Here is a 14,090-nt window from a genome sequence, read left to right on the forward strand (position 1 = left end):
ACTAATGAAAGCTTTGATGGCTGCATGTGGTACAGGGCCACAGTAGGTCTGCCTGGACTATTGCATTGGACCGATCTGAGTCATACACTGGCTTTATTGCAGATCTGTTTCAGATGGGCTAGATCAGGAAATCAATTTCACAGAAATGCTAAAACTATTTTTTATTGAGATTGGTTATAATAACACACCTATAGCATAAATTTTTATCCTATATCTCTAGCACTCAAGGCTTCCAAATCAACAATCGCTACCATAGCTGACTTTATAAAGACCTGCATACTAATATCTCAGGTCCTGATCAGGCCCATTTATGGACTATAATCCCCCTTGAACTTCTAACTAGCCTACACAGCCAGCAAACCAATGGGAAGTGTCAATGAAGTAGAGACAAGTCACTAAATCATCAGCCACTTTGCTCTTTTCTTGCCCTTTCCATACCTATCCCCCCACCAGTATGGAGAAAGCCATGCCATGTGCATGTATTGCATTTTAGACATGCTCTGTTAAAGTATTATTATAGAAACAATATACAATGTTATTCAGATTATATAAATTTATGCACACTATATAAATTATATAAATTTATTCAACATTTTATCTTTTTATTAAAATAGTCATATTTTAAGAGGAAAAGCCTCTTTAGGGGACATTTCCCTTCTAAAAGCTAATAGTTCAGAGCAATTATGAAATACATACAGGTCATTGGACTTCTGTAACAAGATCTTTGAAATTCTATATTCATAATTACAAGCAATACTAGAGGCCATAATAGTCATAATCTAACTATTCTTCATCTTGCAGTTTTCAGTGTATGAAGTAGAACGTATTATTTCGGCTTTACAGAATATAAACTTCTAACTGAAAAATAAAATTCAAATGGAACATGAAATAATTGTTCCAAAATGTTTCATCAATAAGTAAATACAAAATGTAATATTTAAAGTTATGGGAAGTGGCAGAATATATATTTGCCTTGTTTTATGCTAGAAATATATTCCCTGAAAATTTGCATGAAGTGAATTCAAATAAAGCAAGTCACTGATCCAATGGAAAAAGGAAGCTTTCAGGTTTAGTGTCAAGTTTTATAATCTAAATGCTTTGACAAATGTGCATTTTGACAAGATTTTTACAGTCTTACTCTGAAACACTATATTATTCAAACATGCTTTCTTCCTTGTTTCATGTCTTATTGAATGAACAGTGAAAGTATTTTCTCCATATTTTCTACAGCTGGATTTATAGTATTATCATAGTAGACAAAGAAGTAGAAAGTATCACAGCAGCACAAAATTTAGCATTCTTTGTAATGTTGCACATATTAAGAATGTTCCCAAGTTAACAATTATTCTAGCACTGGTCTCAGTACATTACAATATGCCCATTATTTGTTTCTATTGTTAGGAGGTCTTTTTCCTTTTGGATAAGATCTTGGTGGTCATTTTAGCCCCATAGTAGCAGTGATAACTGTTGAGGTAATTCCCCGTTAGGAGAATGAGCACATACAGGGAGACGTACTGAGAGTAGTGAAGAATAACACATACACACAGCACACAGATACACTGTACAGTAAATGTAGGTTTTACTTCCCATAAACGTTTAAGCAAAGTCCAAGATAAGCAGTCCAAGTCATTCACAGGTAAGTCAGTCAGTTTTCAGTTCAGGGATAATCCAAATATCAAAGTCCAGTATCAAAAACAGTTCAGTAACAGACTTACATCAATGATCAGTAACAGTCATTAGGAGGAATGGCAACTCTTAAAACAGAGACTCACTGAGACTAAACAACCCAGGTTTCTGGCTCCATCTTATGGCCATTTGCAGAACCACACCCAATTACAGTTTTAGTATTCTCTTAAAGACATAGTATTAAAATGTCTATTCTAGTTTATATATTTCCAGTGCAAATAATTGTTAGGTGACTTACATTCCTAACATTCTCCCCTTTTGGTAGGACAATATATACAACCTCACATTCTAAGTCCATAATCCTCATAGCAAGCCTTATGCTTTACAGAGCCTTGGACCTTTGTAAAATGATTTGCTATATTGTTTTCTGACATACAGTATTCCAGCTTAATCATTTTACTTTGCACACATTGTCTCACATTTAAATATCTTAAATCTGTGTGTTCCGTTCTTATCTTAACAGCAATATTTGAAGCCATCTGTATTGCTGATTGGTTATCTTCGTAAACAACAATAGAATCTGTTACATCAATTCCCATGTCAATTAATAATTGCTTATACAAAACTAAATCTGTACAAAGTAAAGACAAACATGAGAATTCACCCTCCATTGTTGACAAACTTAGATGTTTCTGTCTAATAGACCTCCATCCAATCAACCCTTTTCCCAATAATACTACAGTACCTACAGATACTACAGATTTTCGTGTATTTGTCTGTAGCAAAACTTGCATCAGCATATGCAGTTAAACTCAGTTCATCTTTAGGCTCCAAATACAATGCATAATGCATTTTTTGTTTCAGATATCTTAACACACGTTTAGCAGCTTGCCAGTGCCTTTCAGTCGGCTCAGCGTTAAATCTAGCTAATTGGTTAACACTGTATGCTATATCTGGCCTTGACCAATTACTGAAATAAGATAAACTACCAATCAAGGACTGATAAATGTTCTTATCAAAAATAGGACTTTGAACATCACTGTGGCTAAACTCCTGGCTCATTGGTGTTTTAGTCGGTTTACAAAGTTCCATTTTAAAACTTTTTAGTAATTGGTTTTATCTATCTTTAAGCCAAGATATTGTTTAATTTCTCCTAACTGTTTTATCTTAAATTTCTTCTCTAACAGTGAGATTATTTTAGTAGCTTCTTGTTCAGTTTTGGTGATTAATGATATGTCATCAGTAAACAATAGCAACAATGAAATTACACCATTACTTTCTCTTTTGAACAAACATGGATCAGCCATGCCAGCTACAAAATTTATTTTAGTTAATTCCTTAACTATACACTGGTTCCACTCATATCCTGATTGCTTTAAGCCATAAAGACTCTTTTTCAATCTCCAGCAATCAGTTGTATTATCATTTTTGATACCTAAAGTTTTCTTTAAATATATAGTGTGTTGCAACGGTGCATGCAGATATGCTGTCTCTACATCTAAATGATTTACAATGTATTTCTCCTTATCTGCCCACACTAATGCTGCTCTTAATGTAATAGCCTTCAGACTAGGTGCAAACACCTCATCATAGTCGTTTGCTGTCTGATTGAACCCTTGTGCTACTAACCTGGCTTTATAGGTAACAGTCCCATCCACACCTGTCTTAAGCTTATAAATCCATTTACATCCTATGGCATGTTTACTAGATGGTAACTTAACATTTTCATATACTTCCAGTTTTTTTAAGGATTCCAGTTCCTTATCCATTGCTTCCTGCCAAGCAGCCTGATCCTTAGCAGGATACAGTTTCAGTTCATTATGATTACTCGGAACTGTACTCACTTGGCATACAACACTAGCCTGATATCTATCAGGTGGTCGTGTTACTCGGGTTGAACGTCTTGGTAATACAGGGCTTACTGGTGGACTTTCCTGTGCCACCTGCTCCTGTTCTTCTACCTCCTCCTGTGCCTGTTCTCGTACTTCCTCCTGTTCTTCCTCTTTAATGGCTATTTGTGGTTTACTTATTTTATCTTTACGGACTATTTGGGTGTCAATAATAATATCACTGCTGGATTCCTGTTCCAGTTTATCCCACCCAACGTGCTCAAGAAATTTTGCACTAGCATTACAATAAACACGAGTTGTGCCTGGATCCCAAAATCTAAACAATCTATGGTTGGCCTCATAACCTACAAAAAATAACTTCTTAGCTCTATGTTACCTTTTCATTCTTACTTGTGAGGGAATATGCACCCATGCTGGAGCTCCAAATGTGTGTAGATAACTTAAATTTGGTTTTCTGCCATGCCAGCAAGTGAATGGCAATTCTCCAGTTGTTGTATTAACTACATTGTTTAAAACATGGTTGCTACACATTATGGGTTCACCCCACAGTGTTTCAGGCAAACCTGAATCAGATAACATAGTGCAAGCCATGGCTTGTAATGTTTGCATTCTTCGTTCTACAAACAAGTTATGTTGTGGTCTGTAAGGTGCAGAACGTTTATGCTCAACACTAGCCAATTTCAACATAGTTTGGAATCTTTTGTTAACAAACTCAGTCTCGTTATCAGTAACTAAAGTAATTACTTTACTCCTCATTTTTCTCTCAGCAAACCTTAGCCAGTTAAAGAAATGTTGGAATGTTTCTGTTTTGTTTTTCATGAGATAGCAGAAACCATATCGTGAGTAATGGTCCATAATACTCAAAATATAGCAGGCACCTCCTAAATTAGGTTTCTTAGAATCAATTATGTCAGGAAAAACAACCTCTAAAGGTTCTTTGGTCTTAAACCCATTAAGTCTGTTTGCTGGAATAACCTTGCTTTTCTCTTGGCTACAAGCATTACAATTTAAATACTTGCTACAGGGTTTCAATTTTACTCTCTCTGACAATTCAACAGTTTGTTTGAGCATTTTGAAATTAATGTGCCCCAGACGTTTATGCAGTAAATGTATACATTCATCATGTGGCTTAACATTGTTATAAACTGAGCTAGCCATCTTCAACTGGTCATCATGTATCACATATAAATCATTCTCTAAAGGAGCAGTAACACTTTTACCCTCTTTTTCTATTATACAGTTATCTCCCTTAAAGGTTACTACATAACCAAGATTAACTAAAGCCCTTACTGATAACAAATTAAATTTCAGTTTAGGTACATATAACATAGTTAAATGCTCGTTTATACAAGAACAATATGCAGTACCTTCTTCAGATGCTTTAATCTTCCATCCATTTGCCAATGATACATGTTGCTTACTCGTGGACATCTTTACAAACCTCTCTCTATTTCTAGTAATGCACTGCGATGCTCCACTATCAACAACCCACAAATCATGGTTTACAGTTGAATTGCTAGACATAGCTAGACTAACATTCTTCTTGGCCTTCTGGTGATTACCAGTATTCTGTTGTTTTCCCTTCTTACAGAATCTAGCTATATGTCCCCTAGCCTCACAAGAAAAGCATTTCTTAACAGTATAGGCAGTTGAAGACAAATCCTCTTCTTGTGGTTGTTCCTTCCTCAGTTGGTCCCTATCCAGTCATCTTCTTGCTTCTTCTAACAACCTTCCAGTTATGTCAGTCAATGTCAGTTTATCTCTGGGCAGGACTTCCAGTGAAGATACATAATCATCATAACTTTCATCCAATGAGGAAAGAATGATGTAAACTTGGTGCACCTCTGAAAATATCAGTTCCTTTTCATGTAGCTCTTGAAAAGTTATTTTCATAAAGTTCAAATGAGCTAACATATCTCTATCTTTCAGAAGACATGCTCTAAACAGTTTACATGTAAGATGTTTACATGTAAGATGTATGTGTACACACTGTCACGAACATAAATCCTCTTCAAATTCTCCCAACACCTAGCAGCAGACCCTTCTCCACGAATATGGACTAGCTGCTGGTCACTCAGTGTTAGTCCAATTATACAAAGAGCTCGTTCATTGTTCTATTTAAAGTCAGCAAGCTTCTTGGCATCGTCCTCATTTTCTGGATCCCAAGCATTTACATCCGGTGGGTCTTGAACTACATTCCATAAACCTTCTCTACGCAGAAGTAGACTGCACTTCACAGACCAGGAAACATAGTTTGTTCCATCCAACTGGGTTATCAGCGATAGACTTGTTGACAGGTCTTGTGCCATCTTTACCAGGACAGTAAACCACAATTAAACAGTAAACAGCTGTCTGTATACAGTACTGTGTATTCACACCAACTTTCAGTTATCTGAGTCTGGTATGGCCTGGGCCCATAACCAGTGTTGAGGTAATTCCCCATTAGGAGAATGAGCGCATACAGGGAGACATAGTGAGAGTAGTGAAGAATAACACACACACAGCACACAGATACACTGTACAGTAAATGTAGGTTTTACTTCCCATAAACGGTTAAGCAAAGTCCAAGATAAGCAGTTCAAGTCATTCACAGGTAAGTCAGTCAGTTTGCAGTTCAGGGATAATCCAAATATCAAAGTCCAGTATCAAAAACAGTTCAGTAACAGATTTACATCAACGATCAGTAACAGTCATTAGGAGGAACGGCAACTCTTTCCAACAGAAGAAAACAGAGACTCACTGAGACTAAACAAACTAGGTTTCTGGCTCCATCTTATGGCCATTTGTGGAACCATATCCAATTACAGTTTTAGTATTCTCTTAAAGACATAGTATTAAAATGTCTATCCTAGTTTATATATTTCCAATGCAAATAACTGTTAGGTGACTTACATTCCTAACAAAAACTATTTCAGTTACAGAAATAAGTAGAGAACAGATCAAAGAACATGGGGGAATGAGGACAGAAATAGATTTTGGTAGGAACTGTTCAAACAGTTTTGGTTGCAAGAAGTATTGGCTAAATCACACAATAGTGACTTTTTTTTTTTTTGCATAAAGCAAATCTTGGATGAAAATAATCAATCACAGAATGCAGATTTACAGAAAGCAAGGTGAATATTTACAAAGCTTGGCAGTGAAAAAGTTAGTATAACACTGACTGCAAAACCTGTGCAAAAAACATAAAATACTGCAAGAAAAAACATACATCCACAAAGTCAGATTCAAATTCAGACAAAATGAAATCCATCTAAAGCAATTACTAATATGGAATTGAATGACCACGGAATTCATTACTCACTTGATCTCTTCCTGATTTATGTGATGTCATATGGCGTTCAAGTTGTGTTCTGTATGCAAATGTGTAACTGCATAAGGAGCAACTGAAGTTATCTTCATTTTTTTCATGGCGATATTTTATATGTTCTTTCAGAGAGGTAAAGCGTTTATACCCTCTATCACAGTAAGGGCATGTGAGTAGCTGCGAAAATGCATCTGGTGTGCCTGAATGAGAATAACAAAGTATTATTTTGTTGATCATTATTACAGTCACTCTATTTCAAAATTGGCCTTTTATTTTCATCAGTTAACCTCTAGTCAGGAACAAGTGGTGGTAAAATGTATCATCTATGCTGCACAGATATATTCAAGTTTCTTGTCATTTAACTCAGTTTAAAAGCATGAAACAATCTTTTGCAGCTCAAATAGCAAAATTAAGGACAGTCTATGTAGGAATGATGAGAGCTGAATAAGTACCTGTTCCCGATCAACTTCTTTTTTTTAATAAAATTTTATTCAGTTTTTCACATATTAAAAACATCTTTTTACAGTGAACAGCATGATTCCAGGTTATCACATTTCCATACAAACATGACTTAAATTTCATATTCATCTTTTACATTTGAATTCAAATCTTACCATTACTTTTCATATTTTCCATCATTTTTATTATATACTTTCCTCCAGCTTATTTTATATATTTTTTCAATTTATTACTTGATCTATTTCCTTAAACTTTAAATAACTCTCATATTTTCATATTCATTATGCTTTATGGTTTCCTATGTCAGGTTTGCACTTTCATCGCATAAACTTAATTCATCATTCCAAATTTCAATCTCAATTCGAACATTTCAAAAATGTTTCCTCTACTGTTAACAATTTGAGTGTGCCACCCTTATAGCTAACATATCATGTTATTAATCCCATTGATCATTTAATTTTTAATTATCATTTAAAAAGTTAATACCAATATTCTTCTAACAACTACTACATTGCATATATATTTTTCAATTCAGGGTCTGTAAGTTCCTCCTTTAATTACATACAAAATATTTATAATTTTAATAGAAAAAATTAATCTATTCAATTAATCATAAAAACTGATATTATTCTCCTAGTCACAATTTCCATATTTCATTTCAACTGTAATTTATAAATTCATTACACACAGTTAATAAACTTATCATAATTTCCCCCTTCTCACAATTATTCCATTTAACTCTGTATATAATTCCATTAAAAATATGCATACCTTACAATAACAAAACAGTATCAGTTCCAATCTCTCATGTTAGTAACCTGTATTTCACTATTTTCTAATTAATTTATTACTTTTAATTCATTTATATTACACCTCATCAACTTGCAGAATCTCCTTTCTTAATTCTTAATTAACCATTATCTCTGTGTCTTTTAAATAAACAATTTCTTTTTATTTTTGCTTGATTTCCATTTCTTTATTTCCTGGTACTGTTTCTTATTGTCTCTTTTGCCCTTCATTCTTCCCCTCTTTTTTTACTCCAATTTTTATCCCTTTCCCTTTTTAAAACGCCCTTCTGTAATTCCGTCTTCTGCTGTTTCCTTTTATTTTGTTTGGTTTTCAGAATAAATCTCTTTTTAATCACCATTTCAAACTTCCTATTTTTAATTCCCCTTCTTTCCCCGCTTCGCTTAAACTTTCATTGTTTTAAATGTTCATTAAAGATGGCCTCTTCTTTACTTAGCTCCTCTTCTTCTGGCATTCCTCGTTGTTCTTCATGCTCTAAAATCGCCATTTGTAAAAATCGTAAAGTCGGGCAAAGCAGTTTGCCTTCTTCTTGTAACATTTCTTTCATATTTCTAAGTTCCAGTTTTAGTTCCAAGAGCAGTTCTGACATTTTTCCACTTTTATTCAGTAATTTGATTTGACCAATATCTATAAAGTTTATTTCCAATGATCAACTTTTATTAATTCCTCTTTTAGGTTTTCAAGTTCATCTCATAGTTCAGTATCCATAGATTAAAGTTTGCACCAAGAATACCAAACAATTCCAAAATGATTTCTTCCTGCTTTTTTCTTTCTCTTAATGTTCAATATTCCACTTTCATATTCCAGGGTCTCTATTTTATTGTATCCTGATCAATTAATTTGTATCAAGTAAGTCCTTGAAGGAACCAGGCTTTTAAAAAGAAAAAAAGGAAAACAAACAATTCCTTTAGCCATTAGATGGCTAACATCAACTCTTTTTTCTCCCGCTTTTTTTCCTCTATTTCGGGCTTTTAAATTTCAAAAGTTCCAATAAGTCCAAATATTAATTACTCTTTTTTTTCCTTGACACATTCAAATACGGCTTTAATTACACTTTTTTAGTGTCAAGAGTCATATATTTACCCCATGTTGGCAAGAATCTTCCTCCAGCTTCTTCCTTTTAAGGTTCAAAATCACTTTAAGCTGTCAAAAATTCCTTTCTTCACTTCTTCATTTGCTGCTTTAATTAACTCTTAATTTTTTTTTATTTAATTCTGGGGTACTTTATATTTAGAAATTGTGCCCAATTTTCCTGGTTTCTGTGCCATACTCTTCCTCTCTGCTCCTGCACGATCCTATCCCGGTCAGCTCACCTCTTTAGGGTGTCTATATTGAACACTGCTACAGCCGTCTTCAGAGGGGAGTATTGCCAAGCCAAGGAGGGGAGATATGGCTCCCCTCGATCCAGCTGGCAGTCTCCCCTTTCTTCGCCACCTCTACGGGGTGGCTCTGGTCCCAAATCAAGATGATCGGGGCCCTCCGATGGGAGAGCACAAACCGAAACTGCGGTTGACTGCAGATTTTGGTCTGTTGGCGAGGGAGTCCAGCCGGAATTTCCCCTTCCTGATCTACTTTTTATACCATTCTCTACTCTGTACTGAACTACTGTCACACTTACAAGCTGTTGTGAAATAACCCACAAGGTCATTTTATTGAAGAACCGTGATGGCACCGTGCTTAGAATGCAGTATTGCAGGCTACTGCCAGCAGTTTGAGTCTCATCAGGTTCAAGGTTGACTCACCCTTCCCTCCTTCTGAGGTCGGTAAAATGAGGACCCAGATTGTTGGGGGAAATATTCTGACTCTGTAAACCACTTAGAGAGAACTTTAAAAGCATTATGAAACAGTATATAAGTCTAAGTGCTATTGGTATTATTACCAATGGTCAAAATTGACATAACATGTTACTTATGAAGATACCCTTGGGGCAAACTCCTGCCTGGTGACAAACTCACCCTGGTTCCTGCTCCAATGCCTGGATAGGCAGATGTTTTTCTGAATGGCATAAAGGTATGCCATTCAAAATGCGAAGGCAACAAAACTAAAGAACCAAATCACATACTTTGCCTGTTAGGACTGCTCCATTCTACAGTGATTTAGAATCAAAGCTATGGAACCAGGAGAGGTCAGCAAATTCTTTTACAAGAAGATTTCTCCACTCCTCTACTTGTTGCAGAATACTTTATGCCACCAGACTTGAAATTCTAGACCTAGAAAACGTAGAACTACGCTGCCTTCAATCCGATCTAAGTATAGTACATAAAATGATACATTGCAATGTCCTACCTGTCAATGAATACTTCAGCTTCAACCATAACAATACAACAGCAAACAATAGATACAAACTCAAGGTAAACCGCACCAAATTTGATTGCAGGAAATACGACTTCAGCAACAGAGTGGTCAATGTCTGGAATACTCTACCTGACTCTGTGGTTTCTTCCCCAAACCCAAAAACTTTAACCTTAGATTGTCTACTATTGACCTTACCCCTTTCTTAAGAGATCTGTAGGGGGCGTGCATAAGCGCACCAATGTGCCTACCGTCCCTGTCCTATTATTTCTTTTTATTTTTCTTATATGTATTCATTTCATGTATTCATAACTATGTTTATACTTATACCTATTACCTTATAAGCAATTGACAAATCAAATCAAATCAAATAAATAAATAAATAAATAAATAAATGCCACGCATATAATCTTCTGCTGAATGGATGAATAGTATTTAACTCAATAGTGGAAAAAGATACTAGGCTAAGAAAAATATTAAGAATTTTTTTCTTTGGAAAAGTTTATCTACATAAGCAATAGGACTTAGACTTACATATCGCTCCAGTGCTTTACAGCCCATTCTAAGTTGTTTACAGAGTCAGCATATTGCCCCCAACAATCTGGATCCTCATTTTACTGACCTTGGAAGGATAGAAGGCTGAATCAACTTTGAGCAGGTGAGACTCGAACTGCCAATCTGCAGACAGCTGGCAGTCAGCAGATGTAGCCTGCAGTACTGCATTCTAACCACTGCACCACCATGGCTCTTGAAGCAGGTTTCAAGTAATTTACCAAGGTAGTTCTTATCTAATGACAACTTTTTCAGTGACTGTTTGAAGTTACAACATTGAATGAGTGGCATTTATGACTGGTCTTTGAAGTTCAACTCATGCGGTCATGAGATTGTGATCCAGGTGTTTGATCCAACTGATTCACGCTTATGAGCGCTGCAGTGCCCCTGGGCAATAGACACCTTTCTCTTGGCCTACTTGCAAACTTCCTGGGACTTAATAACCTATTGTTAAGCCTGATACTTAACAACAATTTTTGCTCTAATGGTGGCAATGAGGAGTGCTGGAATTGGTTGTCACTAGGCATTGTGGTCATGATATGCTTTATGACATTATAACTTTATAACATTTAGCAACATTGGAGTCCCAATTACCATCATTAACTATCTGTGTTGCTCTTATATAATGTTTCTTTATGTAACATTACTTTCATAATACCTCAAGAAAATTAATTACTATTTCATTATGACATCCATACAAATGAAATGTACTACTGTGTTAAATCATTAATTTTAACAATATCCAAAATATAGTATATGCAGCATTTAACAAGGGCTATGCCTATAATCTTATAAGAGTCAAAAGACATGACATTGAAATGTCAAATAACCTCTCTCCTTAAAGTAACTATGGGAAACGGGTCTAATTTTCACCAAAATATTGGCATTGATAGACATAGTGTTTCCAAAGCTAATTTCTCAAATTAGAGTATCTATCAAATATGCAATTTATTATTCAGTGAAATGTAAAGCAGTTTCATTGTAGCAAAATCAGTTAAACAGTTGGTGCAAGCAAAGAGCTAAGCACTGAAGCCAGAATGCTAATTCATGACAGACTTAAAGAGAAAAAAATCTGAAAAGTTGTAATTATTAATTTTCTACATTATACTTGATTTAGTCCGAAGTTGGATATTAAGCAAGAAGAAAATGAAATAGAGAAATAGAGTCATCTAGTAAATATGATGGGTGGTGGTTTTTTTTTTGCCATTTCTTCTTCTGTCAAACTTGATTCTTACTTTTCAGAAAATATCTTTTTCTTTTCCAGATACTTACTGAATCATTTCCATCTGATTTTACTCTATCCAATTTTCACTAAATGAATTCCTCATCAATTCTTTCACCAGTGTTTTTTGTTTAAGGAAAATTTTGAGTCCTCTGGGAATTCTATGACTTTAATACTTTAGTCATGGGTAAAGTATGTTCTCTCCCCCCAAAGCTAGCTGCTTTTTCTTCTTTCTTTTCTGGAATGAGCAGTGTAATAGAAACTGTGTGTGTTTGTGTGTGTGTGTGTATTGGGAAATTGATTCAAGTCCATGTATGTTCATTTATTTATACATTATTCTACAGAAACTTCTTTTCTGTATAGTGTTGATTGTTGCTGGAATTGAAAACATGACCCCCAAAGGATTGCTTGTTAGATATTATAGAGATGTAATGCATCCTCAGATGGCTTATATAAGCTTTAGATCAGCCCCCCACCCCCAATTTGGCATCCTTAAAATGTGTGGCATGCTGGCTTGTGTGGGAAATCTGGAGGTTGAGGTCCAGACATTTTAAACTGGCTAAGTTTGAAAAACACTGTTTTAGATGCAACTTATTCAACTCTTGCTTCTAATTTCTACCATTTTAGAAATTACAGATCTGCTTCTAATCACACAATTTGAAAAATGTACATAAAGCCAAAGAGGGCTTACCATTTTCATCCTGACCACTAGCATCAGGTGTACCTTGATGTTGTTCCTCCTCAGGTGCTTCGGGGTAAATAACTGCTGTATCTTCTTGTTGCAAAAATTCTTCAACATTCGGGTCATGATTTTGTTCATTTTCTGCATCAGAATCACATTCATCTTTTACTAGAAATGAGGATTGATTATATTCTGTAATTATTTGTATTATGTCTTTATAAGCTGACTAACAAATTTAAGGCAAAGAAATCTTGATTTTTTTACCTCTACCTATTACACCCCTGACAGGAAATATGATAGCTTTTACCAACTGCAGACAAGTTTGATATGTATAAACAATAAAAAATAATTGCTTTATCAATTATGTATAAAAAGTATTCATGTTTTCATAAAAATAAGCTTCATGATTAGTTTGCCTCACTCTGAACAGGACTTTATTTGATAATATTATGATCCACCAAATTTAATTGGCTATGTCAAAGATTTATCATATTTTCCAGGAATGTGGTTTAAGTTTTTTCTTTTTCTTTTTAGCCAAAGTAGGAAATTGGAAATTATTTTAGGATGTTCCCAAAAAAATGGAAATAGGTGAGAAATTATGTTGGGCTGTTCCAAAGTGCAGTATTTGTCTTCAAAATTTAAACAACATTCAGGCAAGATCTGTATATTAGACATATATTATAGCATTCTCAATTTCATTTTGAAATGAAAGTTTCAGTATATTTTCCACTTTTAAAACATATATTTGAATTAAACAGGGTTTCCCCTTAAATTGCACTTCCAGAGAGTAGAATTATTTTTACAAATCATTTATTTGGACACAGCAAAAAATGCAAAAGGAACTAATAAAGTGGTTCATAAGCTGATTTGATGGAGAGGATTTGATGGAAACGATGTGAGTTTGACACCAATTTTGAAAGGAAAATTGACCTTTCAAAGGGAAAGCAAAATTCTCTTGTTCCACATGATCTCTAACCAGATACTAATTGCCACCTCCAGAGGTGGGATTCTACCAGTTCGCACTTATTCGCTAGAACCGGTTGTTAACATTCTAAGCAGTTTGGAAGAACCGGTTGTTAGAAGAAATTACTGGCCTAATCCTGTAAGGAAGGCAGGAAGGAAACATTCTGGTGTTGTTTACAGAAACTGCCGCTCTGTTAACCCTTATTACATTCTTGGCAGGACTAGACTTCCTGTCTCTGGAACTTCTCTGGAGTTATTTTTCCCCTCCTTCGCTGGTACTTTGCTTGTGTGGAGTAACCATTCAAAGTTACAATGGCACTGAAAAAAGTGATT

At 35.0% G+C, this 14,090-nt stretch overlaps 1 protein-coding gene across 12 annotated transcripts in view; it reads right to left on the reverse strand.

Annotated features, from left to right (window-relative positions):
* The window catches only part of ZEB1 (zinc finger E-box binding homeobox 1), a 93,501-nt gene that overhangs the window by 12,622 nt on the left and 66,789 nt on the right, over nucleotides 1–14,090 (reverse strand). For 7 of the 12 annotated variants that reach the window (XM_026672204.2, XM_087946306.1, XM_087946307.1 and 4 more), the window contains 2 exons: nucleotides 12,804–12,935; nucleotides 6,778–6,980 (listed from right to left, as the gene is read on the reverse strand). In XM_026672204.2, coding sequence (XP_026527989.1) covers nucleotides 6,778–6,980; nucleotides 12,804–12,935 — 335 coding nt within the window. Of the gene's footprint in view, nucleotides 1–6,777; nucleotides 6,981–12,803; nucleotides 12,963–14,090 lie in introns of all 12 variants that reach the window. The other 5 variants (XM_026672202.2, XM_087946310.1, XM_087946311.1 and 2 more) reach the window with 1 other exon arrangement.

This window comes from Notechis scutatus, chromosome Z (assembly GCF_049901735.1).
Source record: "Notechis scutatus isolate UNSWTSFEM ecotype Mainland chromosome Z, rNotScu1.2, whole genome shotgun sequence".
Classification (NCBI taxonomy): domain Eukaryota; kingdom Metazoa; phylum Chordata; class Lepidosauria; order Squamata; family Elapidae; genus Notechis; species Notechis scutatus.